At 54.9% G+C, this 14,209-nt stretch overlaps 1 protein-coding gene across 1 annotated transcript in view; it reads left to right on the top strand.

Annotated features, from left to right (window-relative positions):
* The window catches only part of IL17REL (interleukin 17 receptor E like), a 24,096-nt gene that overhangs the window by 4,258 nt on the left and 5,629 nt on the right, over positions 1-14,209 (top strand). The window contains exons 3-7 of the mRNA XM_040233601.1: positions 12,685-12,834; positions 12,994-13,100; positions 13,340-13,454; positions 13,691-13,735; positions 13,992-14,128. Of these exons, the coding sequence (XP_040089535.1) occupies positions 12,685-12,834; positions 12,994-13,100; positions 13,340-13,454; positions 13,691-13,735; positions 13,992-14,128 (554 nt within the window). The remainder of the gene's footprint in view (positions 1-12,684; positions 12,835-12,993; positions 13,101-13,339; positions 13,455-13,690; positions 13,736-13,991; positions 14,129-14,209) is intronic.

Below are 14,209 nucleotides of genomic sequence, written 5' to 3' on the forward strand. Positions count from 1 at the left end.
GAGGACACAGCTCTAGACAAAGCCCTCCTGGTGAGATAGACGTGTTTGTGTCAGGAGGACTCAGCTCTAGGCATCTTTGTAGGCAAATACACTGTTCCTGGATGAACAGATGACAAAGATGTCATAAAAGTGAAATTACTTTATTCCATTTAAAATCAGTATTTTATTTAATTTCACTTTAATAGGAAAAACCAAAGAAATGGCTAAGCTTTAACTGAATGTCTCTTCACCTTGAGAGGGGTTACTTCTCAAGGACCCCCAAGGTTAAGGTGTGAGATGAGACAGGACGAGGACCCGTGAGCCGACGCATGCCCCCGCCCAGGCAGGGCCCTGTCACTAGTGCGTCTGACCGCCGTCAGTGGTCTTGGAGCTGATCGGCGTCGGGTCACAGCCTGTGCCTGGACCCTCCCCGAGGGTAGAAGCCCCAGGCACCCCCGCTGGTGTTTCTGCTGAGGGGCCTGCAGGCTTCTCTCTCGCCAGGGCCAGGCTCTTTCCTGGATCCCTGTGAGCTTCCGACCCGATGACGCGGTTGTCCCGTAACCTCAGGGAGCGTTTCCTGCGCCCACCTGAGCGCGGGCCTCCTCTCTGATGACGCCACCTCTGCCCGCGTCGCCGGCTCCCTCCGTTTCTGTCTTTCTGCAGGACTTTTGCTGTGAGCATTCCAGGCCAGCGCGCCTCCTGGTCCGCGCATCTTCGCTGCGCTTGTTTGCCCGAGATGCGCTGTCTGGCCCCTGTGCCCCCATCTCCTCTGAGCCCGCTGCGCTGTGACGTCCGGGCCGGGCTGCGCGTCCCTGCCGCCGTGCCCCTCGCCGTGGGCCTCCCCTCCGTGCGCCACGGCGCTTTCTCCCCCACTATGTGCTGCCTTCCCGGTCCCCGCCTTCCCTCCCTCTCTCTCCTCCCCTCCGTGCTGTTTTAATGTTTTCTACATCGTCTGTGACGTTCTTTCAGTCTTGGTTAAACGTGGGCAGCTGCCTCTGGACCCCCTTCTCACTCACTGACCCCAAATCCATGGTGTTTCCCCCATGGACCTGCTGTGTGCAAGGGCCAGATGTCCGGAGGGCCCCAGACAGGCTGGGGGGACTAGGAACTCGGCCGGCAGGTCCTGGGGGTGGGTGGTGGGGGTGCGGGGAGGGGCCCTCGGCTTCTAGGGGACCTGGGAGCCGTCACGGGCTCTGTCCCTCCCCTTCCCTTCCCTCGTACCCCAGCGGGAGCCGTGATAATGCAGGACCCCACCCGGCCTCCTTCTCTCCAGATGGGGGCGCAGAGGGGGCTTGCCAGGGATCCCCAGGCTTTGTCCCACCAGCAGGGCTGCTGGGGGCGGGGTCACCAGGCAGGGGCACAGCTCGGGTCTGGGTGATGCTCTGGCCTGGCCCACGTGCTCGGCCCGCTGCGGGGCAGTTCTCTGGCTCAGGGACCTCTGAGGGTTCTGGCAGGTATGGGGGGTACTTTGTGAGACACACTCCCGTCTCCGTTTGTGTGTCTCTAACAACACTGAGACCTGCGTGGGCTCCTCCCGGGGCGACGACAGTCACCCCGCGTCACAGCTCTTCCCACTGTCCCTCCTCCTCAGCCTCGGGCTGAGAGTCACACGCTTCGGTTTCGATGCAATCGTATTCACACGCCTCCCCTTTCAGGCTTTCGTGAATCGGGGGGCATCTTTTAAGAAGTCTTCCCCATTCTGAGGTCATAGCGACTTCCTCCCTGTACTTCCTATATTTCTATATTAAAGTTTTGTTTCTCAGACTCAGGTCTTTGATTCATCGAGCTCTTGTTTCTGTGTGCTCTGAGGCAAGAGCCCGACTGTGCTCTTTGTTGCCTGGAAATCCCGCAGTGGCCACACCAAGTGCCAGACGCCTCCACCCCCACCCCACCCGTCTTTAGATTTCCACGCTGTGCGGGCGGTTCCCCGACGGCCTCTACTCCTGAGTGAGGCCACCCTGAGTCCTGGGGGCCCCTCCCTACACACCCCATGCTGTGGACCTGCACACTGAGCCCCCCTGGATGAATAGATTTAAGCTAGATGCTGACATCTGGTGGGGTGACCCTTCTGCTTCAGTTCTTTCCTAAATTGTCCTGGGAGATGGCAGCATTGTTGAGGCAGCCCTGAATCCAGATGCAAGAGCAAGGAGGGCAGAAAACAGAAGCGAGGTCCATGCTCCAGACCCCAGAGACAGGCCCCAGGGCCCCAGGTGGGAGGAGCAACAGAAGGCAGAGGGGAGTCTGAACCCAGCAGGCAGTGAGCGCCACTGGGGAGCACCCAGCACCTGCTTAGGGACCCCCTGGGAGGCGGCCCCGCACAGAGAAGCTCCAGGAGGCTTGAGGACAGCAGCAGCAAGAGCAACTTCAGGCGGATGAGGCCGAAGGGAAGGAAGAGCTAGGAAGTTCAGTTCAGTTCAGTTCAGTCGCTCAGGCGTGTCCGACTCTTTGCGACCCCGTGAATCACAGCACGCCAGGCCTCTCTGTCCATCACCAACTCCCGGAGTTCACTCAGACTCACGTCCCTCGAGTCCGTGATGCCATCCAGCCATCTCATCCTCTGTCGTCCCCTTCTCCTCCTGCCCCCAATCTCTCCCAGCATCAGAGTCTTTTCCAATGAGTCAACTCTTCGCATGAGGTGGCCAAAGTACTGGAGCTTCAGCTTTAGCATCATTCCTTCCAAAGAACACCCAGGGCTGATCTCCTTCAGAATGGACTGGTTGGATCTCCTGGATGGTCTTGATCCCTGTCTTCTGTACAATGTCACAAACCTCATTCCGTAGTTCATCAGGCACTCTCTATCAGATCTAGGCCCTTAAATCTATTTCTCACTTCCACTGTATAATCATAAGGGATTTGATTTAGGTCATACCTGAATGGTCTAGTGGTTTTCCCTAATTTTCTCAATTTGAGTCTGAATCTGGCAGTAAGGAGTTCATGATCTGAGCCACAGTCACCTCCTGGTCTTGTTTTTGTTGACTGTATAGAGCTTCTCCATCTTTGGCTGCAAAGAATATAATCAACCTGATTTTGGTGTTGACCATCTGGTGATGTCCATGTGTAGAGTCTTCTCTTGTGTTGTTGGAAGAGGGTGTTTGCTATGACCAGTGCATTTTCTTGGCAAAACTCTGTTAGTCTTTGCCCCGCTTCATTCTGCATTCCAAGGCCAAATTTGCCTGTTACTCCAGGTGTTTCTTGACTTCCTACTTTTGCATTCCAGTCCCCTATAATGAAAAGGACATCTTTTTTCGGTGTTAGTTCTAAAAGGTCTTGTAGGTCTTCACAGAGCTGGGAAACCAGACAGCAAAGCACGTCCGCCAAACAGCGACAGCAGAGGGCGCTGTGTGCAGCAAGGAAAGCAGAGCCCAGCCTGTGCTGAAAGCTCGGAAACCATTCAGGGAACCGTGGCCAAGGGGCCTATGGGCACAAGCCCCAGGCAAGTTATGATAATGAAAAGACAATGAGGGACAGAATGAGGTCCCGACAGGCAAAGGCAGTGCACCAGAACACCCCCAAAACCCACAACTGTAGCTTTTCATTTCAAAGTGGCTTAAAATAGCCAGTTCAGTTCAGTAGCTCAGTCATGTTCAGACTCCCTGCCACCCCACGGACTGCAGCACGCCAGGCCTCCCTGTCCATCACCGACTCCCGGAGCTCACTCAAACTCATGTCCGTCGAGTCCGTGATGCCATCCAACCATCTCATCCTCTGTTGTCCACTTCTCCTCCTGCCTTCGATCTTTCCCAGCATCAGGGTCTTTTCAGATGAGTCAGCTCTTCACATCAAGTGGCCAAAGTATTGGAGCTTCAGCCTCAGCATCAGTTCTTCCAATGAATATTCAGGACTGATTTCCTCTAGGATGGACTGGTTTGATCTCCTTGCAGTCCAAGGGACTCTCAAGAGTCTTCTCCAACACCACAGCTTAAAAGCATCAGTTCTTCAGGGCTCAGCCTTCTTTTTGGTCCAACTCTCACATCCATACATAACTACCGGAAAAACCATAGCTTTGACTAGACAGACCTTTGTTGGCAAAGTAGTCTCTGCTTTTTAATATGCTGTCTAGGTTAATCAGAGCTTTTCTTCAAAGGAGCACGCGTCTTTTAATTTCATGGCTGCAGTCACCATCTGCAGTGATATTGGACCCCAGGAAAATAAAGTATGTCACTATTTCCATTGTTTCCCTATATATTTGCCATGAAATGATGGGACCAGATGCCATGACCTTCGGTTTTTGAATGTTGACTTTTAAGCCAGCTTTTTCACTTTCCTCTTTCACTTTCATCAGGAGCTTCTTTAGTTCTTCTTCGATTTCTGCCATAAGGGTGGTGTCATCTGCATATCTGAGGTTGTTGATATTTCTCCCGGCAATCTTGATTCCAGCTTGTGCTTCCTCCAGTCCGGCATTTCACATGATGTACTCTGCATATAAGTTAAATAAGCAGGGTGACAATCTACAGCCTTGACGTACTCCTTTTCCAATTTGGAACCAGTCCGTTGCTCCATGTCCGGTTCTAACCACTGCTTCTTGACCTGCATATAGGTTTCAAAGGAGGCAGGTGAGGTGGTCTGCTATTCCCATCTCTTGAAGAATTTTCCACAGAAAATTCTTGTTGTGATTGTTGTGATCCACACAGTCAAAGGCTTTAGCATAGTCAATAAAGCAGAAGTAGATGTTTTTCTGGAACTCTGTTGATTTTCTTATGATCCAACAGATATTGGCAATTTGATCTCTGGTTCCTTTGCCTTTTCTAAATCCAGCTTGAACATTGGGAAGTTCTCAGTTCACGTATTGTTGAAACCTGGCTTGGAAAATTTTGAGCATTACTTTGCTAGCATGTGAGATGAGTGCAATTGTGCGGTAGTTTGAGCATTCTTTGGCATTGCCTTTCTTTGGGATTGGAATGAGAACTGACCTTTTCCAGTCCCGTGGCCACTGCTGAGTTTTCCAAATTTGCTGGCACTTTAACAGCATCATCTTCTAGGATTTGAAATAGCTCAGCTAGAACTCCATCACCTCCAGTAGCTTTGTTTGTAGTGATGCTTCCTAAGGCCCACTTGACTTTGCATTCCAGGATGTCTGGCTCTAGGTGAGTGATCACACCATCATGGTTACTTGGGTCATGAAGATCTTTTTTGTATAGTTCTTCTGTGTATTCTTGCCACCTCTTCTTAATATCTTCTGCTTTTGTTAGGTCCCTACCATTTCGTCCTTTATTGAGCCCATCTTTGCATGAAATGTTAGAAGACTCAAGAAAGTTGAGAAAGATGTTAAAGAACAATAGGAACAAAAATTAGGAAATTTCAGAAATGAGGTGACAACACTTGGGCTTAAAAATAAAGGAAATATCACTGCAGAAATGAAGACTATGTTAGAAGTAGTGAGTAGACCCAACATTAAATGCCTTGAGAGAAATAGAAGGTGAAAAGGGGATTTTTTAAAAAATCAAAAAGAAGTGTTATATTGTGTTTGAGTCGACTCCAGGAGCTGGTGGTGGACAGGGAGGCCTGGCATGCTGCGGTCCATGGGGTCGCAAAGAGTCAGACACGACTGAGTGACTGAACTGAACTGAGTTGTTAGTACAGGGAACTATATTTAATATTCTGTGATAGACCATAATGAAAAAGAAAGCTTTTAAAAAAACTAATGTATGTATATGTATACCGGAATCACTTTGCTATACAGCAGAAATTAACACAACATTGTAAATCAACTATATTTCAATTAAAACGAGAATACAAGGGACTTCCGTGATGGCACAGTGGACAAGAATCCAATGCAGGGTTCAACCCCTGGTCCTGGAAGATCCCACGCACCTCAGAGCAGTGAAGCCCGCACACCACAGTTCCTGAGCCGATGCTCTGGACCCCGGGCAGCGCCGCTCCTGAGCCGGTGTGCTGCAACTGCTGAGCCCTCGTGTCCTGGAGCTCGTGCTCCACAACCAGAGAACCCAGAGCAACGAGCAGCCCACACACCACAGCAAAGAGGAAGCCCCACTCACCACACGGAGAGGAAAGTCTGCGCACAGTCACGAGGATTCCATGCAACCAAAAATAAGTAAAGAAATAAAAATGTTTAGAAAAGAATACAAGTAAGGTTTGAAAAGAAAAAAGTCAAAAGAGATGAAATGCCATGTCAATAATAGAAGACGCTGCAGATAGACAGAGGAAGTGCAGAGTGCGGGCGCTGTGAGCCCCTGGAGGAAACCGGCCGCAGAGCAGAGGCGTGGGACTGCAGCTCCGGGACAGCAGACAGCCTGAACACAAGGCGTTTAACTGCAGAGGAACAGCCCCGAGGACGCAACATGAGAAGCCACTCAAGCAAGATGGGTGGATGTTAGAGTGAAAAATCTTTGGGCCTCTAAGCAAAAAGAACTTAGCAATTCAAAATGGAAAGGAAAGTACATCAGATTTTTCAAAGAGCTACATTTTACCCCAGAAGAGAACGGACAGCAAAACCACAGCGCTTCGTTTAATGACTATAGACACAGTTCTGTGTCATGATCGCGAAACTCGCTAAGAGGCCAGACCTTAATTAATCCAACCACAAAAAAGAAACAACAATTATGTGACTTGATATGGCTGCTTTTGCTACAACAGCAACAATGACAGCAGATAAATGCACCAAACCAGCACGCTGTACTCCTTAAGTTTACACAATGCTATGCATCAAATATATTTCCATGAAAGGACACTGGCCCAGGCTGGGACTCGGGCTCTTGTCCCAAGGGCCCCTCCTAGGGAAGGAGCACCGACCACGAGACCCCGGGAGGGGTCGGATGGGAAACGGGGTGAAGATCTAACGCAGGGCTGTTTGCAACGTGGAGAACACGAGTGGAAGGGGAGGCGGTGCGATAGTCACAGCCGAGCGTCCGACCATGGAGACAGGCCGGTCGTGAGCACCAGGAGTGACGGGGACGAGTCTGTGCAGACAGGTTTCCGCCCTCTCCAGCCCGCCCAGCGGGGAGTGCTGCAGCCCAGACACAGTGTCGGGGGCACAGTTTCACGGTGCTCTCCCCGGTGTTCTGAGCGCCGAGCCTGGAAGAAAGGAGGTGCTGAGGCCCTGTGCAGAAAGCGCGATGGACCTCCGCTCGGAGTTGGCAAGCAGCAGGACTGCCCGAGGCTCTGCTCTAAACCCGCGGTGGCCCTGTGGAGGCTCCTGGACCGTTGGTGGCGTGTGTCTCTTCCGGCCCTCCCTCTGGGTGCTCTGTTTATCTCTCACGCGTCTGCTCCAGGGAGTTCCCTGGCCGTCCAGCAGGCAGGGCTCTGTCTTTCCCTGCTGGGGGCTGGGGTTTGTCCCTGGGAGAGAACCTAAGATGCCACAGGCCACGCAGTATGGCCAAAAATAAAAGTCTGCTCCGTGCCCCTGAGAAATGGCTCTTGGCCGTCCCCGGGCCGAGGATTCAGGCAACTCCCCGCAGACCGGGTTCCCTTTGTTTCTCAGTGAACCAGGAGTGACCTTTGACCATCGGGACCATTTCTAAGTCGTGGACTGAAGTTCCTTGGATCTGCCTGGGTGCAGACCAGCGCTGGGAGCCCGCGGAGGCTGCAGGCTCTCCAGGAAGCTCCCTGTCCCTGCCCTCCCGCCGGGCCCAGGGTCAGAGGAGGCAGCAGGTTTCTCCCGATCCCGTCAACGAGATGGGGCAGCCCTGGGCCTCCTGGTCCGGCCGAGCCTCAGCATCCTGCCCACCCACCCCCACCCGCTTCCTCAGCTCTCACGGGTTCGGGGAAGTTTTTTCACATGTATGTTTTCACACATATATGTAAGTTGTCTATGCCTGTGTTTCCCACATGTATGTGTTTACAGGTATGTTCCACGTATTTTACATGTATGTTTTCACATGTATGGTTTTACATGTGAGTTTTTAACATGTATTTTTTCCCTCCAGCACTGTTAGCTGTTCTCAGTAGAACTGGTCCAGACAGCACAGGCTCCGGTGGGATGCAGAAGGAAACCCTGACGGGTTTTCAGACGCACGGAGCCCTTCCCTCTCCTCCTGCCCTGCCAACGCGCAGTTAGATTCCCTCCGTGTTTTACCAGCTCCTGTGTTCACGATTCCCTTTGTAACCCACTTCTTCCTTCTGAGTTCATATTTCTCCTTTTTAAGATACAGCCGAGGTGTTAGCCCTTCTCTTAGTATGCCTCTGGTTTACTGTGATGGCTTTAAACCTTCAAATGAGATCAAATGTATTTACTTCTCCTTAATCTTTATGAAGAATTTGGGTTCACAATGCCTTCCACACAGTCACAGTGAGGTTGCTCTGCACAGCCTGTGGGATCTTAGTTCCTGAACTAAGGACTGAACCCATGCCCAGGCAGTGCAAGCGCTGCGCCCTGACCACTCAAGCAGCAGGGAAGTCCGTCACATCACCTCCTACACACCTGCTGTGCTGTGAGCTTAGCTGGGGACAGGAGCCCACTCTCACTTTCATACAAGCAACTTCTTGGCGCCTGCGGTCGCCTTTCCCTTCTGTGGCTCCACCCTTCTTCCTTCTGACTCTGATCCTTTTCTTGACTGGCTGCAACAGGTCCTTGTATTTCTCCAGAAAAGGTCAAAAGATGCCGCCTTCTCATTTTCTGCACAGAGGAGGACGTTTCCACACATACGAGGGACAGCCTAGATGAGAGAGGGTTCTGAAGCTCCAGGCTCCAAGGATGCGCCTCTCAGCAAGGATCAGGCCTGGGGACACAGCTCTCCTCCCCCTACCCCCACCTTGCCGGACTAACCCCCCACTCCTGGGCTTGACCAGGAGCCCCTGGAGCCAGACCAGGACTTGGCCGCCTCCTGCAGGCAGCCTCTGCTCCGATTCCAGCCACAGCCCTTGGGAACTGTCCCCCCAGGAAGCTCTGAATCTCCCATCTGACCCCACTCCTTGGGTTCATCAGCCCCAAGGCAACAGCAGGCCGGGTGTGTGGTGGGGGCCGGGCCGGGGCAGGGGACCATTCCCAGCTCTCACCAGCGGGGAGGATCTTACCCCCGTTTAGAACTGCCAGCACACGTGGATAGGGAAAGGCAGACCAACTACTCGCCACCTGATGTGAAGAGCCGACTCACTGGAAAAGACTCTGATGCTGGGAAAGATTGAGAGCAGGAGGAAAAGGGGACGACGGAGGATGAGATGATTAGCTAGCATCACCGACTCAATGGACATGGGTTTGAGCAAACTCGGGAAGACAGTGAAGGACAGGGAAGGCTGGCGTGCCGCAGTCCATGGGTCGCAAAGAGCTGGACACAATTTAGTGATGGAACAGCAACAGCTACCCACTGGCTTTATTATTTCTAAACCTCCATCATCTGGGGTGGTGGAACGCACAGCCCCATCCCCTCCACGTGGAGGACAGGCAGACGAGCTGTTGGTTTCCTTGTTGCTGAATTTGGAAAGTTCTTACAGGTTCTGAACACACGTTCCTTAACAGGTGCATGACTTGCAAATATTCCCCCCACCCCAGTCTCTGACTTGCCTTTTCACTCTTTACTGGAGTCTTTCATAGAGCACAAGTTCGAAAGCTTGATGAAATCCAACCTGCCCATTTTTTCTCTTACGAGTCACAATTTCAGTATTGTGTCTAAGAAAATTTTGCCTTACCTAAGGTCATAGATGCCATTCATGGCAAATAGATGGGGAAACAGTGGAAACAGTGTCAGACTTTATTTTTCTGGGCTCCAAAATCACTGCGGATGGTGATTGCAGCCATGAGATTAAAAGACGCTTGCTCCTTGGAAGGAAAGCTATGATCAACCTAGACAGCATGTTAAAAAGCAGAGACGTGACTTTGCCAACAAAGGCCCATCTAGTCAAGGCTATGGTTTTTCCAGTAGTCATGTATGGATGTGAAAGTTGGACTATAAAGAAAGTTGAGTGCAGAAGAATGATGCTTTTGAACTGTGGTGTTGGAGAAGACTCTTGAGAGTCCCTTGGACAGCAAGGAGATCCAACCAGTCCATCCTAAAGGAGATCAGTCCTGGCTGTTCACTGGAAGGACTGATGCTGAAGCTGAAACTCCAATACTGTGGCCACCTGATGCAAAGAACTTACTCATTTGAAAAGACCCTGATGCTGGGAAAGATTGAGGGCAGGAGAAGAAGGGGACGACAGAGGATGAGATGGTTGTATGGCATCACTGACACAATGGACATGGGTTTGGGTGGACTCCGGGAGTTGCTGATGGACAGGGAGGCCTGGCATGCTGCAGTCCATGGGGTCGCAAAGAGTCGGATGCGACTGAGCGACTGAACTGAATTGAATTGAAGGTCATAGAGATTACTAAAAATAGGTTTCTTTTTGAAAGTTTGGTAGTTTAGGTTTTACACTGAGTCTGACAATCCACTTTACATTCTGTGAGAGCTGTGGCCTAGAGCCCATTGTTTTCCAGGGGACACAGAGCTGAGCACCATTTGCTGGAAGGACCGTGCATTCCCCGCTGGACTCGCAGCATGGTTGCCAAGAGTCAGGCACACAGGCCTGAGCGGGGTGGGCTGCACACAGGCCTGAGCGGGGTGGGCTGCTAGGCTGGTGGGCTTGTCTCTCAGTCCTGGGGAGTCTTTCCCTATTATCATCTCTCTTGCATGGCTCCGCAAAGAAGTCTGCCCCTCCCCTGCCTTGGTTCTGCTGTGCCTCACGTGTCTTTTCCTCTGGTAGCTTTATAGTTTTCTTTTTACTCTGGCTTTGAACAAACTGACTGTGGTATGCTTATAATTTCTTCATGTTTCTTATCTTTCATCGGGCTTCTTGGATTTGTGAGGATATAGTCCTCACCAAGCTTGAAAACATGGCAGACTGTGGTTCTTACCTGGCTCACAGATGGCTCAGTGGTAAAGGTCCACCTGCCAGTGCGGGAGATACGAGAGGCGTGGGCTCAGCCCCTCGGGCAGGAAGATCCCCTGGGGGAGGAAGCGGCACCCCACCCCAGTGCTCCTGCCTGGAGCCCATGGGATCGCAGAGGCGGCGCTGTGTGGCTGAGCACAGAGGCACACTGGATATACACTTTTATCGTCCCAAAGATTCTTGAGTCTTTTCTGGAATACAGTCAGCTTACTTGGAAACAGGCTAATCCTTCTGGGGTCTCTCTTTCAAGATCTGTTAGACGAGATCAGAGCAGTGCTCCACCCATAGCTAGTTATTTCTCTTACAGAAACAAGACCCTTGCATCCGCTGCACCAGGGCCCCGCGAGGCCCTGGGTCTGTGGTCTGGCTGGGAGCAGGGACAGCCCAGACCCACGGGCCAACAAGACTCTGTCCCCAGAGCTCCTCCAGCTTCTTCTCTTCCTGCAGCTCCTCAGTCCACGCGGGCATCCCGCTCTGCCAAACACTCACCCCGCTCTCTGCATCGCGGTCCTCCCGTGCTTGTCCTGCAAACTCTGGCCACTTCCGGCCGTTTGCCTCTGCCCAGATCTGCCCCACTTCTTCTCTTGGGGAGGCACCTTGAACGCGGTTACCCCGTCCCCGCCACCTGGCAGCACCCTCAGGACAGTGGGCACAGTGAGGCTCCTGGGTTGCCCCCTCTGTGGGCATCGCCGTCCTGGCTTCCTTACACCCAATGTCTTGAGAGCACACTTCGCCTGCTGTCCAGGCTGAGCTCCGTGACTCCAGCTTGACCTCCATCTTGACCTCAGCGGGGCCCACAGCTCTGGTTTCTTTCCCAGGAACATTTCAGACCTCACAGTTTCTGCTGCCTCTCTGAGTCATGTCTGATCTGGTCAGGTTGGGGTTCCGCTGAGCGACGGGCCAGCTCTTCTGGCTGGGTCTCAGCAGCGGCGCCTCGGCCCCCTTCTCCAAGGTCTGGGAGCCCAGCCGCCATGGCCACGGGGACCCCTCACTCTGGCTCCTTGTGCTGCGGGGGAAGACGGCCTGGGTGCGCCCTCTGCCCTTCCCCCACCCTCATGCATTCAACCGATCACCCTAGTCCCCGTGTCCCCCTCCCCCTGAAGCGCAGGAAGGGCCTTGGCACCTTTGTCCTTTGCTTCCCCTTGACCGTCAGCCTGAGGGCGGGTCTTCTTGCCATGCTGCCTGGGGTGTGCCTGCGCCCTGGGCACCACTGAGCACACATACCATCTGACACGTCACCTGGCCGGAACACCAGGCCCTGAGTGCCAGAGGGAACCTGGGTTGCCAGCTCCACGGGGTGCAGGGCTCTCCGGGGCAAGGTGGAGCCCATGGAACTAACCCCATTGATCTTGAAGCATCTGCCTGAAGATTGGGCAGAGCCAAGACTGGAAATACTGCTCAGCCCCGGAGCCTGAAAGCGAGACCCCCACCGCCTGCACGGCGCCTGGTCCGGCCCCGGCTTCCAGGGCCCTGACCAAGGCCGTTGGGGCCAAGCCATCTGTGCCAGTGCTGCCGCCGGCCCACGGACAGGGCTTTAGGCGGCAGTGACCTCGGGCCCAGGCCCGGGTGCCCCCTGCAGACCTGTGCTGCTGCTCGTCCTTGGAACCCATGGGGCCAGCCGGCACGCCTGGAGGGGGGCCCTCCTCTGCCCCTTTCCTGGCCAGGCGGGGGCCCCACTCCTGGGCCCAGCAGACAGCTCTGCACATGGCTCAGGTGGGCCCACCACTCTTCCAGGGCCTGGCTCTCTGACGGCACTGGGGAGAGTAGGGAGGACCCCCCCCATTCTGTGCAGCAGAAACCCAGAGCCCCTCCCCACCCGGCCACCCGCAGGGAATAGCCCAGGCACCAGCAACCGGGGCACTTAGCCTCCCTCTCCCCCAACAGGAAATATTTTCAACAGCTTCTGCCGGCAGCCCCCCGCGTCCATGCCCAGGTCCGTCCTGGGGTCCCTGGCGCTCTCCACTGCCATGAAGTGCTCCCCGCCCGATGGCTGCTCCCTGCTCCTGCGCGTCAATGCCTCCCTCGCGCTGCACGGTGACTGTGACGGGGTCACTCCGGGGTCATGGGGGGGCTCAGGGCTCCTTTTCTCCCCACGTCAACCTGACGGCAGGCTAGGGTGGGGCAGAGAGACCCTGCTCACTGCCTTCACAGGGGACAGCATGGGCTGACAGCCTGCGGACCCTCTCTCCACAGAGAGCCTGCAGGGCCTGGAGGTCTGCTCCACGAGCCTGGACACCCAGGAGACGCAGTGCCAGACTGTGCAGGTGTCCAGGGCCTCCCTCCAGCAGGCAGGGCAGCAGGTGAGGCCAGCGTCTGACCCGGGCCCGCCGGTCCAGCCCCAAGCCCGTGCCCGGCAGCCCAGCTGTCCCCTGGCCAGTTCTCGCCACCCTCCCCGCTCCACAGCCCATCCCGGCCCATGGACGGGGCGCCCCTCCTCCCCTACTCCAGACTCTGGGTTCCAGCTGTGCAAGCTGGAGCTGGCCTGGCCAGGGGTAGGGGGTCAACACCCAGGTTCACAGCTCATCCCATCCCTGCCCAGCTCCAGGTGCGCTTTGACTGCTTCAAGGTGGCCGTGGCCCAGACCCTCTACGTCACCCTGAGGACTGTTCCCCACTTCTGCGGGGTCCAGCTGGGCCAGCAATACCACATGGAAGGTAGGGACCAGGGAGCTGGCGTGGGCACTGTCCTCCAGCCTCCTGAAGGGAGTGGTGACTGCCCTGGGGCAGGAGTCACCCAGGCAACAGGTAGGCCATGCGGGACAGGTCCCAGCAAGTGTATTTTAATTCTGGGTTGCTGTCTCCCTGGAGGGGTGGGCTTCTGGAAACCACACCAGCAGAGGCCTGGCTGGGGCAGAGTGGGCTGGGCCCAACACTTCCCTTGTCATTCGCAGACTGCAGAGAGGAGGACGTGGGGAAGAATGTGCCTGACTGCTTCGGTGAGGTCCCTCCCCAGGTGGGACCCCGGCCCCACTGCCCCTGGGAAGACCCTTGGGTGGTGGTGGGCACCCACAGGCCTCCTACCGGGCTCTCCTGCCCTCCTCACGTGGGAACTCACGATGGGTCCTCAGGCAGGCAACTTCCAAGATGCCTGGGTCTGGCAGGAGTCACCACATGCAGGCTGTCAGGATAGCTGGAGCCCTGTGCCTGGTGACCTCTGGCCCCAGCGTGACCCCTCCTCCTGCCCTCCTACAGCTGAGAAGCTCTCCTACTGGGTGGACCGCAGCCGCAAGGTCATTCTAGTACAGGTGCCAGAGTCGGGGGGCCCTGACTACTACGCGCGGCTCTGTCTGAAGCGGTTCACCTGCGAGGACGCGGGCGCCCCAGTGCGGGTGAGCCCCAGCCCCGCTCACAGTCCCAGCCCCGGCCCCTGTCCTCCCCTGCCGCCCCGCCCACAGCTCCAGCCCCGCCCC

Source organism: Oryx dammah, unplaced genomic scaffold (assembly GCF_014754425.2).
Source record: "Oryx dammah isolate SB20612 unplaced genomic scaffold, SCBI_Odam_1.1 HiC_scaffold_29, whole genome shotgun sequence".
In the NCBI taxonomy this organism is placed as follows: Eukaryota; Metazoa; Chordata; class Mammalia; order Artiodactyla; family Bovidae; genus Oryx; species Oryx dammah.